This window comes from Anas platyrhynchos, chromosome Z, assembly GCF_047663525.1.
Source record: "Anas platyrhynchos isolate ZD024472 breed Pekin duck chromosome Z, IASCAAS_PekinDuck_T2T, whole genome shotgun sequence".
Taxonomy (NCBI): domain Eukaryota; kingdom Metazoa; phylum Chordata; class Aves; order Anseriformes; family Anatidae; genus Anas; species Anas platyrhynchos.
The window spans coordinates 78,265,487-78,281,868 of NC_092621.1; the positions used below are offsets into that span (position 1 = coordinate 78,265,487).

At 37.2% G+C, this 16,382-nt stretch overlaps 1 protein-coding gene across 5 annotated transcripts in view; it reads right to left on the minus strand.

Annotated features, from left to right (window-relative positions):
- The window catches only part of SSBP2 (single stranded DNA binding protein 2), a 184,745-nt gene that overhangs the window by 128,311 nt on the left and 40,052 nt on the right, over nucleotides 1-16,382 (minus strand). For 4 of the 5 annotated variants that reach the window (XM_072031161.1, XM_038169983.2, XM_038169981.2 and 1 more), the window contains 2 exons: nucleotides 13,304-13,365; nucleotides 11,581-11,665 (listed from right to left, as the gene is read on the minus strand). In XM_072031161.1, coding sequence (XP_071887262.1) covers nucleotides 11,581-11,665; nucleotides 13,304-13,365 — 147 coding nt within the window. Of the gene's footprint in view, nucleotides 1-11,580; nucleotides 11,666-13,303; nucleotides 13,366-14,251; nucleotides 14,412-16,382 lie in introns of all 5 variants that reach the window. The other variant, XM_072031162.1, reaches the window with a different exon arrangement.

Here is a 16,382-nt window from a genome sequence, read left to right on the forward strand (position 1 = left end):
CCAAATGTTCTCCGTGTAACAATGGGGAAGAAGCCACTGGAGCAGGAAAAAGAAAGCAATTGGCAATGCGAGTCAGAAAAAGCAGTGCTGGTGTACACAAAGTAGACTAACGTTAAAACCATAAAAGTAATAGGAAAATAAACACAATATTATAATTGAACGGTTAGGACAGAATAAAAAGCTTTCTGCAGTGACACGTGAGAAGCTGTCCGGAGGATCCCTATTTAACAATTTTACCCTGTTTATTAAAGTTAAAAAAATAATAATAATAAAGTAACAATACTCTGTTTATAACAGAAATTTATAAATGTTTTTCCCCAACAGCTAGAATCAGAAGAAGGTCTCTTTCCACAAAAACATTTTTGGGAAAAAAAAATGACTAAATTAATGAAAAGCTGGCTTCTATATTAAGAAATAACTAAAACTGGAGAGCAAACTAGAATGGGTGATTCTGTTTCTACTGTGTCCTATGATCCTAATAATGCAAACATATATGTGAGCTTAATGAGACTATTCACACACACACTGCTACTCGACCATGAAATTGTTTGCCAGATTAGGGCCAGAGTTCCTGATCCTGCCGTCAGATCTGTGCAGGCAGATCACAACATCCCTGTAGATCTGTGATAAAGTCAATGAGGTCGTGCTCCAGAGGGATTCAAGTGTCTATCTTTACAAATCTCTCCGCAAATCTTATTCCTGTGGAATTGATTTATAAAGTATAACATCATGCTCCACTATAGGCACATTCACTGTCATTCACTCCTTAGAGCAGGAAAGATACTAAAACTCACCTCATGGATTGTATCCAACTATTATGCAGTTATGAACCTTGCAGATCTCATAAGCTAAAATTTCAGTTTTGCAATACATTTATGGAAATCAGATTTGAAAGCAGACCTGGAAAATGTTTTCAAGATTTGCAATGGCTCAGAACATAGTGTATATATCATATACCTTATAATGAGCTTTGTCTTCCTCTTCCTATGTCAGAGTAAATTAGACAGGTCACAAACCTCTTTTGGTGTGAATTATGCAGAGTACCACCTTCTCGGCAGGGCGTATTAGCCTCTGATGGATTACAGGCTGCTGCATCTGAGTTTTGTTATAGGTCTCCTTGCTAACTGGCATAAATCTGGTTCCTGCACGTTACTGTGACAGCACTATAGAGACGCCCATTTAAGTTAAGGAAGGGCCACATTTAAGCAGCCTACAATGCGAAAGTGCAAAGCAGAATTTCACTTTAAGACAAGTTTAATTTTGATTCTCCTTGACTACTCCAGTCACCATTTTTCTTGGAGCACACAGGTATGCGTGTTGTGTTTTTTTTTCCTGCAATACTATACGTGTGAAATGAAAGGCTCTATTTGTACACATTGAAGTTCTGCATATTCGTAGTAACTAAACTAACAAAGTTTGCATTGAGTGGAATGTTGTTAACATGAGGATTAAAAACCCCCAAGATTTCAAAACCTCATTTGTTAAACAGATACTCCAATATGGAGATCCGCCACATTTCTGCTAAAATAAAACATGCTGTGAAAGCTCAAGAACCCATGTTACCACAATTGCTTGTAATAGTAAGGCATTAATTTGGCAGAAAATTCAAGAAGGCTATTATCTGTTCACTGTGACTTGTGTTACATAATGTGCATTTCATATTTAGAATAAGGTTTGGATGTGACAGTTCTAGTCAGCCATGGATATTCACGTTCCCTCAAGAGGCTTGCCTGCCTTTCCTCCTCATTACTTCGTTTTTCACCACCTCTCACAAGGCATTTGTTGTTCAGCTGTTCTTATTAAGAGCTGCATGTCTCCCACAATTTGTGATCTTCAGGATTCATCTTTCATCATATTAGGGAGCAGATGGAAGTTGTAAGTCTTTGGTTTTTCCAGGCATGTGTTAAGCAAGTCTGAAATGAGTCACTTAGAGGTATTAACAGAGCAGTCGAGCTTATTACAAAATCTGTGTTTGGCATATTGTGCAGAAATAAGACTCTCACTTTCACTTTTACATTTTATGAGTCTAAAGAAGAATATATTCAGGCAAAGTGCCTCAAATCTAGCCAAATAATTCTATCAGAAAAATAAAAGTGCTTTACATCAGTGTAGTACTGGCTTTACCTTATCATTTGGTAGGTAGGAACGTCTCACTATGTACAGATGCACACGTGGACACACACACACAAGCAGAGTTCTCAGAACACCCTCTTGTAATTGCCTCCAAGAGAAATTTTACCAGCTAATTTGGAACCTCTAAATGCAAACACTTATTAGAAGGCTACCCTAAATCTCTACTCTCATTTAGCATAATAAACATCAAATGAAATGCTGATATGAAAAACAAAGCATCGGAAGAAAGAACACTGAGAGAGGACAAGGAGTGGGAGAGGAAGAGCACACACAGGAAGCAGGTTACTGCAAGGCTGTAATCCTGCATTTGCTCTCTATTGATCAAATGATCAATACTTTATTGATGTAGAGCATTATGTACAATCAGTGTTAAATATTAATGTCAAGAGATCTTTAACTCTAAATTCAGAGCATTTGTTAGTCAATTTAATATTCCCAATGTTTCTAAGCTACAACTTAACCTCCTAGAGTGCTGTAAAAACATATGGTTTACACTGTGCAACAAATTAGAATGATTTGTATGTCAACAGAGGTGAAGAAATTTTTAAAATACAACTAACAGAACTAACAAAAGTTTAAGAAAAGGATGTTTTTCAATGCGTGCTACATAAACTCATGGTTGCATGCACACTGTCGTTCTTAAAAGCAAAATATGTCAAAAACCTTGGTTAAAAAGATTTTGAGTTCATTCCAAATTAAGTTTAAAACCTGAACTGTTAAACAGCTTTTGCTTTAGTAGCATAAATAATCCATTATAGCATCCAAAAATTAAAATTTGAATAAATGGAGTTCTAAACCAAATACATGAGTGGTATTGCATGAAATTTTGCAGTAAGATATCATCACTCTAAGAAATGGTTGAAGTTAACAACTGTTCATCAGAACAACCAAGCAATGAACAAACTGTAATGTCCTGGGACTTCCATCAAACAGGTCAAAGAACACCAGTGCAGCCTTCTGCCTGGAACTAATGTATGCCATAGCTTCAAAAATACCTTGGGTTTATGTTAATTATGAAGTAAATGCCAGTCTTCAGAAGATAGAAAAGTAAGCCCATGCAGAAATCTATAATGGAATAAAGCATCTAATAACGTAAGTGTTTATATGAACTTTTTAAAGCAGATCATCTTACAAACAAATTTTACCTGTATATTGTAGCCATTAAGTTACTCTGGAAGGCTGCAAGGCAGCCACTGCCTTTCATCATTTGGCCTCTACTTTATCCTGTACACTCCACAATACCTCTTAGACCACTCACTTCTCACTTAACCTGTTGAATTCCTATTTCCTCTTACCTCCAAGCAAAAGAAAACAAGTTTTGCTCTACTTCATAAATTTGGCATGGTTTAAAATATAGTGTATATAAGTCTTTTTAGTGTTCCATTATGACTAAATCCTATTTTTTTCCCACAGACCATTCCCTGAAAGTCTCCCCTCATTAGGAAGGCTGTTATCTCCTATTGTTCTCAATGAAAATGAAGCGTAAAACGTGCTTAGAAAAGAGGCACTCTTTCAACATGTCCACTGCCTCCCTCTGGGAACAATGAAAAAGGAGCTAAACTGCCTTCAGGGGAGATGGTGGTTCCTTACACTGTCAGAGGCTTCCACTTAACTCAAACTAATTAACCATTTTACTTCTAAACTCTGATAAAATTAAATCTCCACTCAAAGGATAAGAGTTGGAATTTTGGGAAGGATATATTGTTTTTTCTATCTGAAACAAATGGTTCAGTCCTCACATTAAACATGAAACACAAATTACCTGTGGAAATAACCTTTACAAAGAAAAAAAAAACAAGTGGACTGTAAAAAAGATTCATTTCTGTATGAGAGCTTAAGGTTAACATTTATCACTTGGAGTAGTTCAAATCTGAGTAACTACATCACCCAATATGGTATGCAAAGGAATGATGAAGGAGGAGGGCAGGGACAGAATGGGAACATTATCTGCCTTCATAGAAATGTGAGAAGGTAAATTCTTTTGGGGGTTTTCTTAGCATTAAACAAAATGGAAAAAAATCCTTGTTTTCCCACAAAAGGGGTCCATGTAATCCAATGAAACCAACTTCTCCACTTGGCAAATTTCTGAACAGCAAAGAAGTCTTGGAGATAACAATGAAGTATTATTTTGCGCTACTTGAGATACACCCAAAAGTATGTGGATCGAATCCTGACTCAGGTAAAATGCTGTTTTCCTGAAGAAAGCAATGCCTACTTTGATGGCAGGCTGAAACATTCTTTTAATCATTCCTTTCTGAGCAATTGCATTAAAGAACATCTACTAAGCAATAAAACTGAGCAGCTGAAGAAAGTGGAAAAGTTCAGCTTGACTGTGCATAATTCTGCCAATACCATTGTACAAGATGAGTCTCAGATCCTCAGTACCAACCGCACTCCCAATAAATACTGCCCTTCCAAAAAGACACCCACCTTATTTTACAGCAGTGTCCCTTTACAATTGATAACTGGAATGAAGGTAAGAACTCTTCACGTTTTCTACATCTTTTAGATTTACAGACTTCTGGTTGCACATATGAGGAAGTCAAGGACTTACGCCCTTGTAAGACATCTTAACAAAAATATTTTGTACTGAATGTGAGTTCTTAATTGTTCACTTAATTTTTCTAACAGATCAGACTAATCTTCAACCATATGGATTTGTACAATGGATTTGGAGAGGAAATTTCAGGGTAATTACCTGACTTCCTTAGTCTTCTTCTAGCTTTCATATCCAAAAGTATTTTACTATAAAACCACACCTAAACACTGGGAAACAAGACGTATCTCTGTGGAATGAAAGAGCAGTAGAGAAATGCATTTCATTCATACTTAAAAATGAACACTATTTACATAAAATGTAAAGCGTATTGTTCTAACAATGACTGTATGGAAAGAGATGCTTTTCACTTCCGTATTGGTTATGAAAAGAATGTTATGACCACTTAAAAAAAAATAGTTTTAGAAAAGAATCTACTCTCCAGGCACACAGGCGTAGTTATCTACATGGTAGTAAGAAGTGTATGTCTGAAGAAGGTATTTTAAAGGTGAAATTACAGATACAGCGATGAACAGCAAACATGTAATAGGCCTTTCTGCACAAATTTGCAGAACTCCTGCAAGGAATTATCAAGCAACTCAGACCAGAAACATTGCTTTAATAGAACAATCCTTAACCATTACTGGGCAAACCTGGTCAAGCACAGACTACGCAGGGTATCCCACACACTCCTCAGTCAAGAGAAATCACACTTAACCGTAGACCTGTGCTTGGGAATCTCTGCTTTTAATCTCTGCCCATGGAAACATGAAGAAACTCAGAAACAAAAAAAAAATAATAATGGGGAGTTCACAGGAAGGCCATCTATTGCTTAGAGATCTGAAATACATTCTTTTCCACTCATTCATGAATCTGTATTTCATGATTGCATGGCAATATAATTTGGCGTTTGTCCCAAGAATTACACAGAATTCAGCATTTTGTAAATTACCTCTGATCCTCCCTCCCTCCCTCTCTGCCTGTACTTGCCATCTCTTGCTCTCCACAGCTGGGAAGGATAGAAAGGGGTTTTTGTTTTTTCTTTTAAGCAGGAGTTACCATGCATTCTCCATGCCCTGCTCCATGCAAACAGACAGCTGGAAGCCAGATCTAGAATCCAATTTTCAGCAAGAAGCCAGGGAGGACCCAAAAGCACAAACTGCCTAGCTAAGCTGCCTGCAGAAGATCACAATAGCAAGAGCTGGGGAAGGCAAGAAAATCAACAGCTAAGACGAACTCCACCATCCAACACATGAGAGGCAGAGGAGGAGTTCCTTGATAGACTGGAAGAGATTGTGACTGCTGTTAAGCATGAGCTGAGACCTCCAGCAAAACACGACAAGCAATTTTCAAAAATTATCCTGAAAGAGAAAAAGCTTCCATGTGTTTTGGTCAACAAAAAAAACTTCACCTAAAAGAGTTTTATGTGGGTTTCAGAAGTGTTTTTTGTTTGTTTGTTTGTTTAAAGTAGTTTCATGAAAATAGGAACTATTCTGCCACTGTGCTGTGGAAAAAAAAAAAAAAAAAGCTTGAGATTTATGGTCACTTCCAACAAACTTTCACTGATGCCTTCATACAATGTTTCATCATAAACCTCTCATGGTAACCCTCAGTCCTCAAATTCTGAGTACTACTAAGGATACGTTAAGGTTTAAAGACATTTAAGGTCAAGCAAGTTCTCCTGAAGAAAGATGGGCACAGAGAAGAGGGAAGAAAGAGGTAACTGTTTCCCCCTAACCTAACTTATTCCTATGGAAGACTAACAAAGAGATTGGTCAGCTATCTCGTGTCCAAACACTATCCCCATTAATCCCTAAAAAAAAAAAAAAAAATTGATTTATATCACTATGATCTTTAAAAGGAATCACCTGTACAGAACTCATTATAGCAGAGTCTTTAATATATCCTACAACTTCCAAGTAAAGCTAAGCTCCCTGTCAAACAGTTTACCATTAAAACATGCTAACAAATCAGACGGTATGTGATACTAGCTTATGAGACTGTACAGTCTCTGAGGCAATGAACATGTCTTTTTCTTATCCTGTAAACTACTCAGCCGTCTTTTGGGAGCCACAAAAACAAACAAGAGACCCTTACTCATACCAAAAGTGATTTTTCAAACAGCCATGGAGAAGGCACTAATAAAACCTTACCTGGAAAATAATCAAGATTTTACTACAGCTGCTTGTGAGAATTAATAGATCCCTCCTAGCATCAATACCACATGGAAGGATTTCTACTACACTATGCAAAGGAGGCATTAAAACTTCTGGACTGTAATAAGATTTTAAGCACTAGGTAAGGAAATCATTTGTCAAGAAAGAACTTTACAAATATCATCCCTCCAAACCCAGAGTCCAGAGATGCGAATGAATGGCCGTGCCAGCAGAATTGGAGAATGACCAATTCTAGCAGTCAGATTCACCCCTACCAATGAGCTTCTAAAAGTCTTTTTGTTTGTTTTGTTTTGTTTTCTCCTCAGAAATCACAGGATTTCCATTTTATTTTCCCTTTTGACCCAGTAAATTTTCAGCTTATAAAGAGATCGAAAGAAGGCAGGAACAACATACACGTGGGAATCTGCTTCTCACACCAGAATATCTCAGTTCCAACCCAGAGAAATGAGATCTGTCAAGAGAGTTGAAGAGATCTCCTTAGGACACTGTGAAGAAAAAAACATTTTACAGGGAAGACCAAATTTTGGCTAAAAGTAACCACGTAAGTGATTTTTCACAGGACTTCAAAGAACATAGAAGTTTTCTTCCAGCAAAAGTGATAGTTGCATGGAAAATTAATCTTTTTTTTTTTGTTGTTTTTTCTTCTTGAAATGCTCTGTTCCTACTGTACTAATAGCCTAGGTAAGCACCATTTTTCTTTCCTGAATTACCTGAAATATAAACAAAGTGTTTCTAAGAAATTTTCATTAAATTTCAAGGCAAGCACACACGTGCCTGAACCAGCACACGCACTTTCATGACATACATCTCTCTTCTCAAACCTAAAATGTGAACCTAATGAGTTCAGAGCCTTATTCACTTAGACAAAAATAAATAAATAAATAAATAAATAAAGATCTAACTGCGAATTTCAACAGAAAATAAAAATAGAATCCCTTGTAGATCATATGGAGGAGTTGTAAGTGTTTAACCTCAGGGTAAGGAGACAAAAAAACTTCTTCTTAAAGCCAGAATAGCCCTTCACCTTTCTATTTATTGTATTTTTATTCAGATGAGCATTGTTAGTACTGCTAGGAGTAATAGCCTCCACTCTGGGTGTCACTTCATGTTCTTGCTGTCAGACATGAAAAATCTATCTCTTCTGACTAGCTTGATAAAAATCCAAGGTGTGTTAGCACAATCTGAACACACGGAAATAGTACTTCCATACCTCATCTCTGCAGAACGGGGATGATACTGCACAGAGAAACACGTATGCACGTATACGTGTAGCAGAAAAATTTAAGTGACAGTTGTGTAAAAGCGTATGTTTTTCCTGTTATTTTACACAAATGGTCAAGGACAGATTCTGTGGCACAGACTTACGGGCACGCACAGGCTGAGACTGCTTGCTTGATTAAAGAGCATTGATAGCAGAGGAAAGTTCAGATGCACTTTTCTTCAACACAGTGCTCCAGATGGGTTCTGATGAGGGTAATGCTAGTGTTTTTCCCCAAGTATACTGCAGATGTACAAAGCCCAGCTGCAGATATTTAGTTGTATTAAATGACAAGCAAAGCAGAGGCTGAAATGTTACAGCAAACTAAATAATGAAATAAAACTCATCATTCAAAAAACTTTTGTAGAAGAATTAAGGGTGCGGGGGAATCAAGCAGCAGCATCTTTCGCAACTGCAGTTGAGATACTGTGAAACTTGAAAAGTAATCAAATCTTCCTGTGTATATTCATTTTATGAGTCAAGCTCTGTGTGTTGCAGACTGACTAGCAACTGTGTTGTTTGAGGCAGCAGTATTTCACAAATCATTAAATCATCCCCAAACACTTCCCACCTCCATCAAACACTCTTAAATCTTCCTTCCTTCACAAAAAGCAAAGACAGAAAAGATACTGGGTCAGCTCATTCACCCTAATTAGTGTTAAACATGGCATGTCGGTGTAACCAGACCACTCACACCTTCGGCAAGAATGCTTTCCTTAGGTCAAGTAGAACACACACCTAATAAAAAATTCTGAATCGCTAGTATGAATTAATAAGCAAGCCTTCTGTGCTTTTTGTACTTGGCAATTACAGTTTTGAGATATGACAGTGCAACTACAAATGCTCTGCTCCTTGACCTGCAGTCTCATGGTAGGACTGAGTTATCAGTGCCTCAGCCCAGTGCCTGGCTCTCTGATGGCCTGCACTGGTGGTGGAATTTCGACCCCTCTGGAGTCAGTGGCAATACTCCACATGGGTTAGGATTTCACAAAGCATTTAATAAATGTTTACCTTCAGCAGCTGTGAAATATGCTTGGCTGTATTTTATAACCATTTGTTATGTGCATTAATACAAATGTACAATAGACTCATGAAATATTAAATATATGCAAGATTTCAACAGCGTGCACTTATCATGATGCAGACTGCCTTCCTAAACAAAAAGCACGTGACACTGAGGAACAGCATGAGTCCTGCTAGATATTAGACAAGTTTATCTCAACTGTGAGGAAAAATAATGCAATGGATAGGTTTTCTTGTCACTTTAAATGATTAAGGTTTTAGAAATGCCTGGAGAATTAACTGATAAAATAAGCCAATGTATTTCTGATATAAATATTCATCTGTCTTTATTCAGATTTATATGTGTATAGAAGAATATCATGGTTTTATTTTTCCTTTATCAAACACCACTTTATAGAGTACCTTAAACACCACGCAGTTGTACATCACATACAGAACTATTTGACTATTTTCTCAGGTTTTTACGTTACCCTTAACACACAACATAGTGCAGGCAAAAGTGAGCAATAAGATCATGTAATATTCTAAAACCTGTGGAAGTTAGAAACACTAAAAAGGAAATGCTAAGACAAAAAAAATGTTTGATAAGCTACTCAAATTCTTAGATGAGAATTATATAGATTAAAATAGTGAACTTACTGATCGATGAAACTCTCATGAGCTTACAGAACTGTGGACTCTGTTCCTTTCCAGACTTCCTAGTACTTCTTTATTTAAGTTTTCCTCTAACTGGTGATTTCATTTGAAAATTATTTCGTAACAGCTTTTACAGGTTGCAGATTTTTGGCTTCTGTCACATACCTTACAATGCAAGTGCACAATGCCCCCACTGAAGTCAACTGTCATACCTTGGATTCTGACCTCCACAAATTTAATTCACTGCTGTCATTCCCTGCAGTCATAAACTATTCCTGTAAAGCTATCTCTCCTTCAGTGCGGAATTAAACCTCACTCTCATAACAAGGATTGAAAACAACAACAAAGCTGTTGAAATGCTTTATTATTCCAACAACTGTGTATTCAAAACAGAGCCCATAAAAGATCGCAGAAACTGTGTTTCCACCAGTGACGCTGTTTTTAATTTTAGGAATGTGCTTTACCAAGGTGGTTGACTTTAATGCTTTTCTGTGTGGAAAATTTCCTCAGGATTTTATTCCCTTCTCCAACGCTTCTTTTTTCTCATTGATTATGTAGAGCGATCGCTGTAGCATGGACATGATAGTGCAAAATTATCCAAGCTCCTTTACCACTCAGCTTCAGAATCTAACTGCTAAGGAGAAGGTATTAAAGGGTTATTGGTCTGTAAGTAAAATACGCCAAACAGTTCTAACTGTGTTGATGGTACGTTTGTAACATAGTCCAAAAAAGGCAAGATCATCAGTCATTCACATACTACGTGAACCTGATATTTTATCAGATTATGACAATAGATAACAGAAAATAGTCTCTTTGAAGGTTCATTTAAGTTTTTCCAGGTTTGTGTTTGTAAGAGAGCAGGCTATTGAAGCCTAATTTTAATTTTATATACAAAAATATTTTTCTGCAGCAACTACAAAATATTTGTAAGACAGACCTGGAATACAGCAAAGGAAAGAGGTTTCAGAATAGTATCATCAGGGAGTTTTACTCCCTCTTTATACTATACGAATGGCCCAAAGGAATGATAGTATGCCTTTAGCTCAGTCAGCCTGCAGATTTCCTTAGTGAACATGAAATCACCGGGTGGAGAAGAACTGGCACAGGAGATAGAACCCAAATTCCATCCACAGTCCAGAATGCAGTCCCAGATTTCTAGAGTGCTCCATTTATGCAATGAGAACAGAGAAAAAGGAACGAAACTGTTTCAATGTTATGGACCTCAAAAATTTAATTTTTATATTTTTGGTCCTCTCAGGTGAAATTGCACCGAACTCCCTGATGTGTTCCAAACTGGGTCTCAAATGTACCAAAACTGGCATAATACTGTTTACTGTTATTCCTCCTGTTCTCCTGAACTGGCTGACTTTACATTTATCTTGTTCTGTGATACCTAAGTACAATAGTCGTGCTTGAAGCCTGTATGGTCCCAAAAGAAGCCAGGGGGTGGAAGTGACATCTGTTGAGCAGCCTCCTCTGTAGCACAGACAGAGTATGGATATGTGGACAGGACATACCCGTGCTTCAGTATGGCCTGCATGCTATTGACCAGCCTGATGTAACCACGGGGGAAAGACAGAAGAACATTCATTGTTCTGAGTTAATGCACGGGACAGCGTTTTGATCTCTGAGATGAGTAACAGTTTTCCATATGGCAATAGGTAATCACAGAATTAGGAAATCCTAATTCTGAGGCATCCCCAGAAAACACATGAGAGTGTGACAGACACCTGCATTTGAGATACTGTCATGCAGAAATACTTCTCTATCACATTCCACACAGTAATGAAAGCATGGTAAATATACACAAAACTTACATAGTCATGAAAGGCTTTTGCTTCACTTGAATGTTCACATGTTTCTCGTCTTTCTGGAGCTGCACAGTAGAGATCCCAAAATACACTGCAAATTAAGAAGTTAGAGATACGGTGAGAAAATCATTGTAATACTCGCATAGATTTTATGCTGCACACCGCACATGCATGTTTATATATAGAAATAGACACATCACTTCCTTGCCAAGAGCTGAAACACTTACCTCTATGAAAGAGTTTAGCTTTGTAAAACATCTAGGAGGAATCGAGTCCTGTTATCTGATTCTCTGAGGCGAGCAGTGCGTACTCGTTTAAAACCACCGTGGTATAAACCAAGAAGCTAATCTAACAAGGTTTAAGGGTATAAAGCTCTACATTTAACCTCGTACCTCTGGCAACTGCTGCTATTTACATCCACAAAGCCCTGGAAGGGACAGATACATACAGTAATAGCATGAAAAGGCATGGAACGGAAGAGAAAACTGAGGAGTTCTTCCAAGGTCCAATACTGTGCTTTAAACAAAAGTTCCTAGAAAAACAGGTGCAGGAATAAGAGTAGGAAATAGATGAATATCTTCTTTGATAGCTCTTGGGTTAGACGGAACGAAAGGAAATTACAATGCTCTGCCTTTCCACTCTCACCCGTTTGAATGGATTAATACATGAACGAGTCCTAACACAAAATTTCTAGAATTAAATTATGTGTATACTAGAACAATCCCAAGAATAAAGTTTGTTTAATATTGTTTCTTTACTTTTTAGTCCAGCATCCCAATACAGAATTGTGGAAAATGTGAACGCTGCTGCAGAAAATCAAAATTAAGGATAATGCAGACATCACAGGAACAAGAAACATGTTCTCTTTTTCAGGCTTCCATCAGGTAGCTAAAAGCATAAAGGTGAATGAAGAATATGCCACTTTCCTCACAGCTGTACAAATCACTTGGGATTTTGTGTTCAAATGGAACCACTTTTAAATTTGTAAATTCTTGTACTCCTGGCAGCTGGACATATTCTCCATAATGTTTTATTCTTGCAAACACAGACGTACCGGATACATTCAAGACATGTGACAGTCAGTAAATACCGTGGCTAAACAGCAGTGACTATGAACAGTCTTTTCTCGTTGGGAATTTTACACAAACAAATGTGTCTCTGCACACCGGTATATTTAAGCAAGTGGCATCATGCATGAAAAACTACAAGTAAATTTTGTGTCTACCCATACTCTGAGCTGAGAGAAACTGTGCAAATGCAGACTTTACAACACCAAGCCCTTGGGTTTGGCTAATCATTTTCATATGCTATTTCCGTGAATAGAAATGTGGGCTGAAGACTATGCATGTGGATGTGAGCTTCCTCAGTCACTGTATGTACATATTTCATGTCATATATAAATATTTTTTTCCTGAATGTAATTATTTAGGATATGTATAATGCTTTTAAATGCACGGTTTAGTAGAAGATATTGAACAAAGAAACTCTGGCCAATTTTCTTTGAAGGATGCTGTCTTATCAGTCTACTATGCAGTATTTGTTTTCTTGTATCTAGTATCTGTGTCTTTTCCTATATCTAATTTTCTGTTCTTTCATTTCTTTATAAGAAAATGGTTCTTTTTCCTCATCTTCACATTCTTTTTACAATGATCACTTGAATTTCTTGCCTGCAGGTGCTGGAATTTGCAATCACCATATTCTAAAAATCGGAAAGAAAATGGACACTTACCACCACCAGGAGTGCAAGAATCCTGGGGGCTCCCCCAGTGTGATGTTTTTTTCCCATCTTATCTGAAATAAAACCATAAAAACACAGGTATTCACTTTTGTGATTATTGTGACTACAAAAAACCTTACATAATATCAAGAAAAGAAAGAATAAAATGCTTTGTATCTATGAAAGTCTTTATTATCATAAATCTGAATGTCTGTATTATGTACTTTATTATAAATACTACTTTCGCTCATGCTTCTTATTTTAGGAAAGCGTATTTTAGCATTTATTTTCTAGAGATTCTGAATATAGCTTTATTAAGGATGTATTTTGTATCACTCCAGCACTGAGATGTGCATTTTCTAAGCTCAAGAATGCATGAACAACAACAACAAAGAAAAGTTAAAAAAAAAATGCCCCTAAAACTATCTAAAGATCTTCCAGTTTGTAGAAGGAAAAACAGAAGATACAGAACTAGTGTTACCAATTCAGCAGGTGGCAGTCTTCCCTCCATATCCAAAGCTAGCCAATGCTTCAGGATCATCAAGGACTGCTTTACTGCTAGAGGTAGCATGACAAATACCACTAACAACCAAGCTACAACCTGTTCTCCCACCATCCAGTGAAAGTGTAAAGCTAGCTTGGCTTGGTTTGTCTGCACTGGCAAACCCTCTTGAATAGAAAAATACTGTCTGTGAGCTCCTTCCCACCTAAGAAATCTGGCGTACTTCAAACATTTTTTTTTTTCCCCAAAGAAATGCAATTTAGTAATTTTTACACCCTTAACTTCACACTTTTATTGTTACCAGCTAACTCGTCAGACAACACAACACACTGTGAGAGCGCTGTGCTCTACCTTAGCTATTATCACACAATCATTTTATTAGTGCCATAGTGACTGGTTTGTCCTTAGCTACAAAACTAAATAGTCTGGACTATAAAAAAGCCAGTTTGATTGCTTACGGAGCTCTGTTGCAAATAACTGAAGATCTCTGTAGAAGTTCACATGACACGTTATGGGCGGGAGGCAGTCTCATGCTTAAACTGGGTGGAAACCAGGGCGTTACATATACTCCAAATTCCTCCAGTTACAACTACACATAGCACTATTTCCTGTCCAATTCTGTAAAAAGATCATTGTTTAAACACAAGCCATATTCTGCTCTACAGGCAGAAGTAATGGCTGACTAAAGAAGGATTATTGTAATGAAATGCTTCAACATCTTTAACATGAAACGTATTTAAAGATGTATATGAAGGTACATTAAAAGCTTACTAGAAAAGGTAGACACAGCATGTTCATACTGCAAGAGACAGTAGCGAAGCTGGGATTTTTCAACACGGAATAAAACTTTCTCAATTCCAACTTGACTGCCACCCCCAATTGTTAAAAAATTTATACAAGTATGTTTTGTCAATAGCTGGCAGGAGTAGAATGCATAGTTCATACAAATTATATAAATACTTAAAACTATCAAAAATTATCTTAGAAAGGTAAGCTCCGGGTATTATCACTTCTTTTGGTAAAGCTGGCAAAATGAACCAGGGGCATGGCACTTAACCCCCACCCACCCACCCATCATCACCACTTAATAGCACTTACTCTATAAAAAGCACTTTTCAAACTATGAAACCCTTGCCTAAACTGTGCCAGGTAAAAATGTTAAAAAAATAATGAAAAATATATACAAAAGAGAAAACCAGTAACAAAGTTTTAAAAATTATTCAAATGCACTCCTCAGCACCATGACTGCTCTTCACACGCATTTGGCATGGCTTAGAAGGACTTGTGTTAATCACCAGGAATGTGCTGTACTTATGAGAAGTTTTGAAAGTAACAGGATGGAGAGATGCAACATGTAGTCAAAGCTTATTTTTTTTAGTGGAGTTGAAAAATCATTCAGTTAAGAGTAAAACTGTTATCTGTGCAGAAGGACCTCACTGTGTCTAAGTAACATTCATGTTCTTTGACTCAGGGCTTGAGGAAATTGCCTGACCCACAAGTCTTACACTGGTCCTTTTTAGTAAGACAGTTCATCTTCATAAATTTATTCAAAGAAGGAACCTGAATGACAGGGGGAAGTTTTTGATTTGTTTTGCTTTCAAAAAATACACACCTCTGTCTGACGTTGAAAGTGTTTGTCAGATCACACAGACAGGAAAATAATTATAAGTAAAAAAACTTGTTATCAGCTGTATCAATAACTAGCTCATAACTAGTGATCAATCAGCTGCAAAATGCCTACTTTCCTGGTCTAGCTAAGCTAGCGGAATTACTCCTACAAGGCCAGAACCTAGCTTTGAGGACAGAAAATACAGGGGTAAGGATCAGCTCTACAAGAAAATTCAGCAGCTCCAACACTGAAGGAAAGATTCTGGAGCAGAACAGTTTATATTGTTCTTTACAAAACTGTGTATCCCATCTGAACAGTTCTATTCTACCCTCATAAGAAAATGACACTGTTTACATAGCAGTGCTAGTCCCTTGTCATTTTGCTAATTGTACAATGACTACATGTTTCAGGATGAAACAGCTATTAAATTATTTCCATCCAGTACTTCATGTCGTGTCTCCTCAAAGGAAGTCCATTTGCAGACTAGGAGACGAGTATGATAGCTAACACACTGAAGCTGTCTCTTTTACCCAGACACCCAAGAAAAGGCTAGCTGATCTGGAGGTCCAAAATTTTAGAGATGAAGGCAACAAAGTTTTGAAGGCTGTACTCAGGAGGGACCACAAGGACAATGGAAAGCACTCTTCACCTTGTAAACAAGAAGGATAAGCTGAGCACTTCTAGATTTTACTGACTCATGAATCAGTTCTACACAAAACATTACAAAAATGAAGACATGCTTAAGACAACCTTCTCTAAGTTACAGAGTATCAGTGATTTCATGGTATCCAATTTAAATTTTACTTCTCTCAATTTAATTCCATTACTCTTAACCACATTCCCTGGTAAACCTTTACGTTAAGGGATGTTAATCTTTGCCATTTATACTCTTTAGTTGTCACTGACAGCTGTACGGCTCTGATAATCTATATACGCTTATTTCTTTTACACCCCGACACACTGGCTTAGAGCCACTTTGA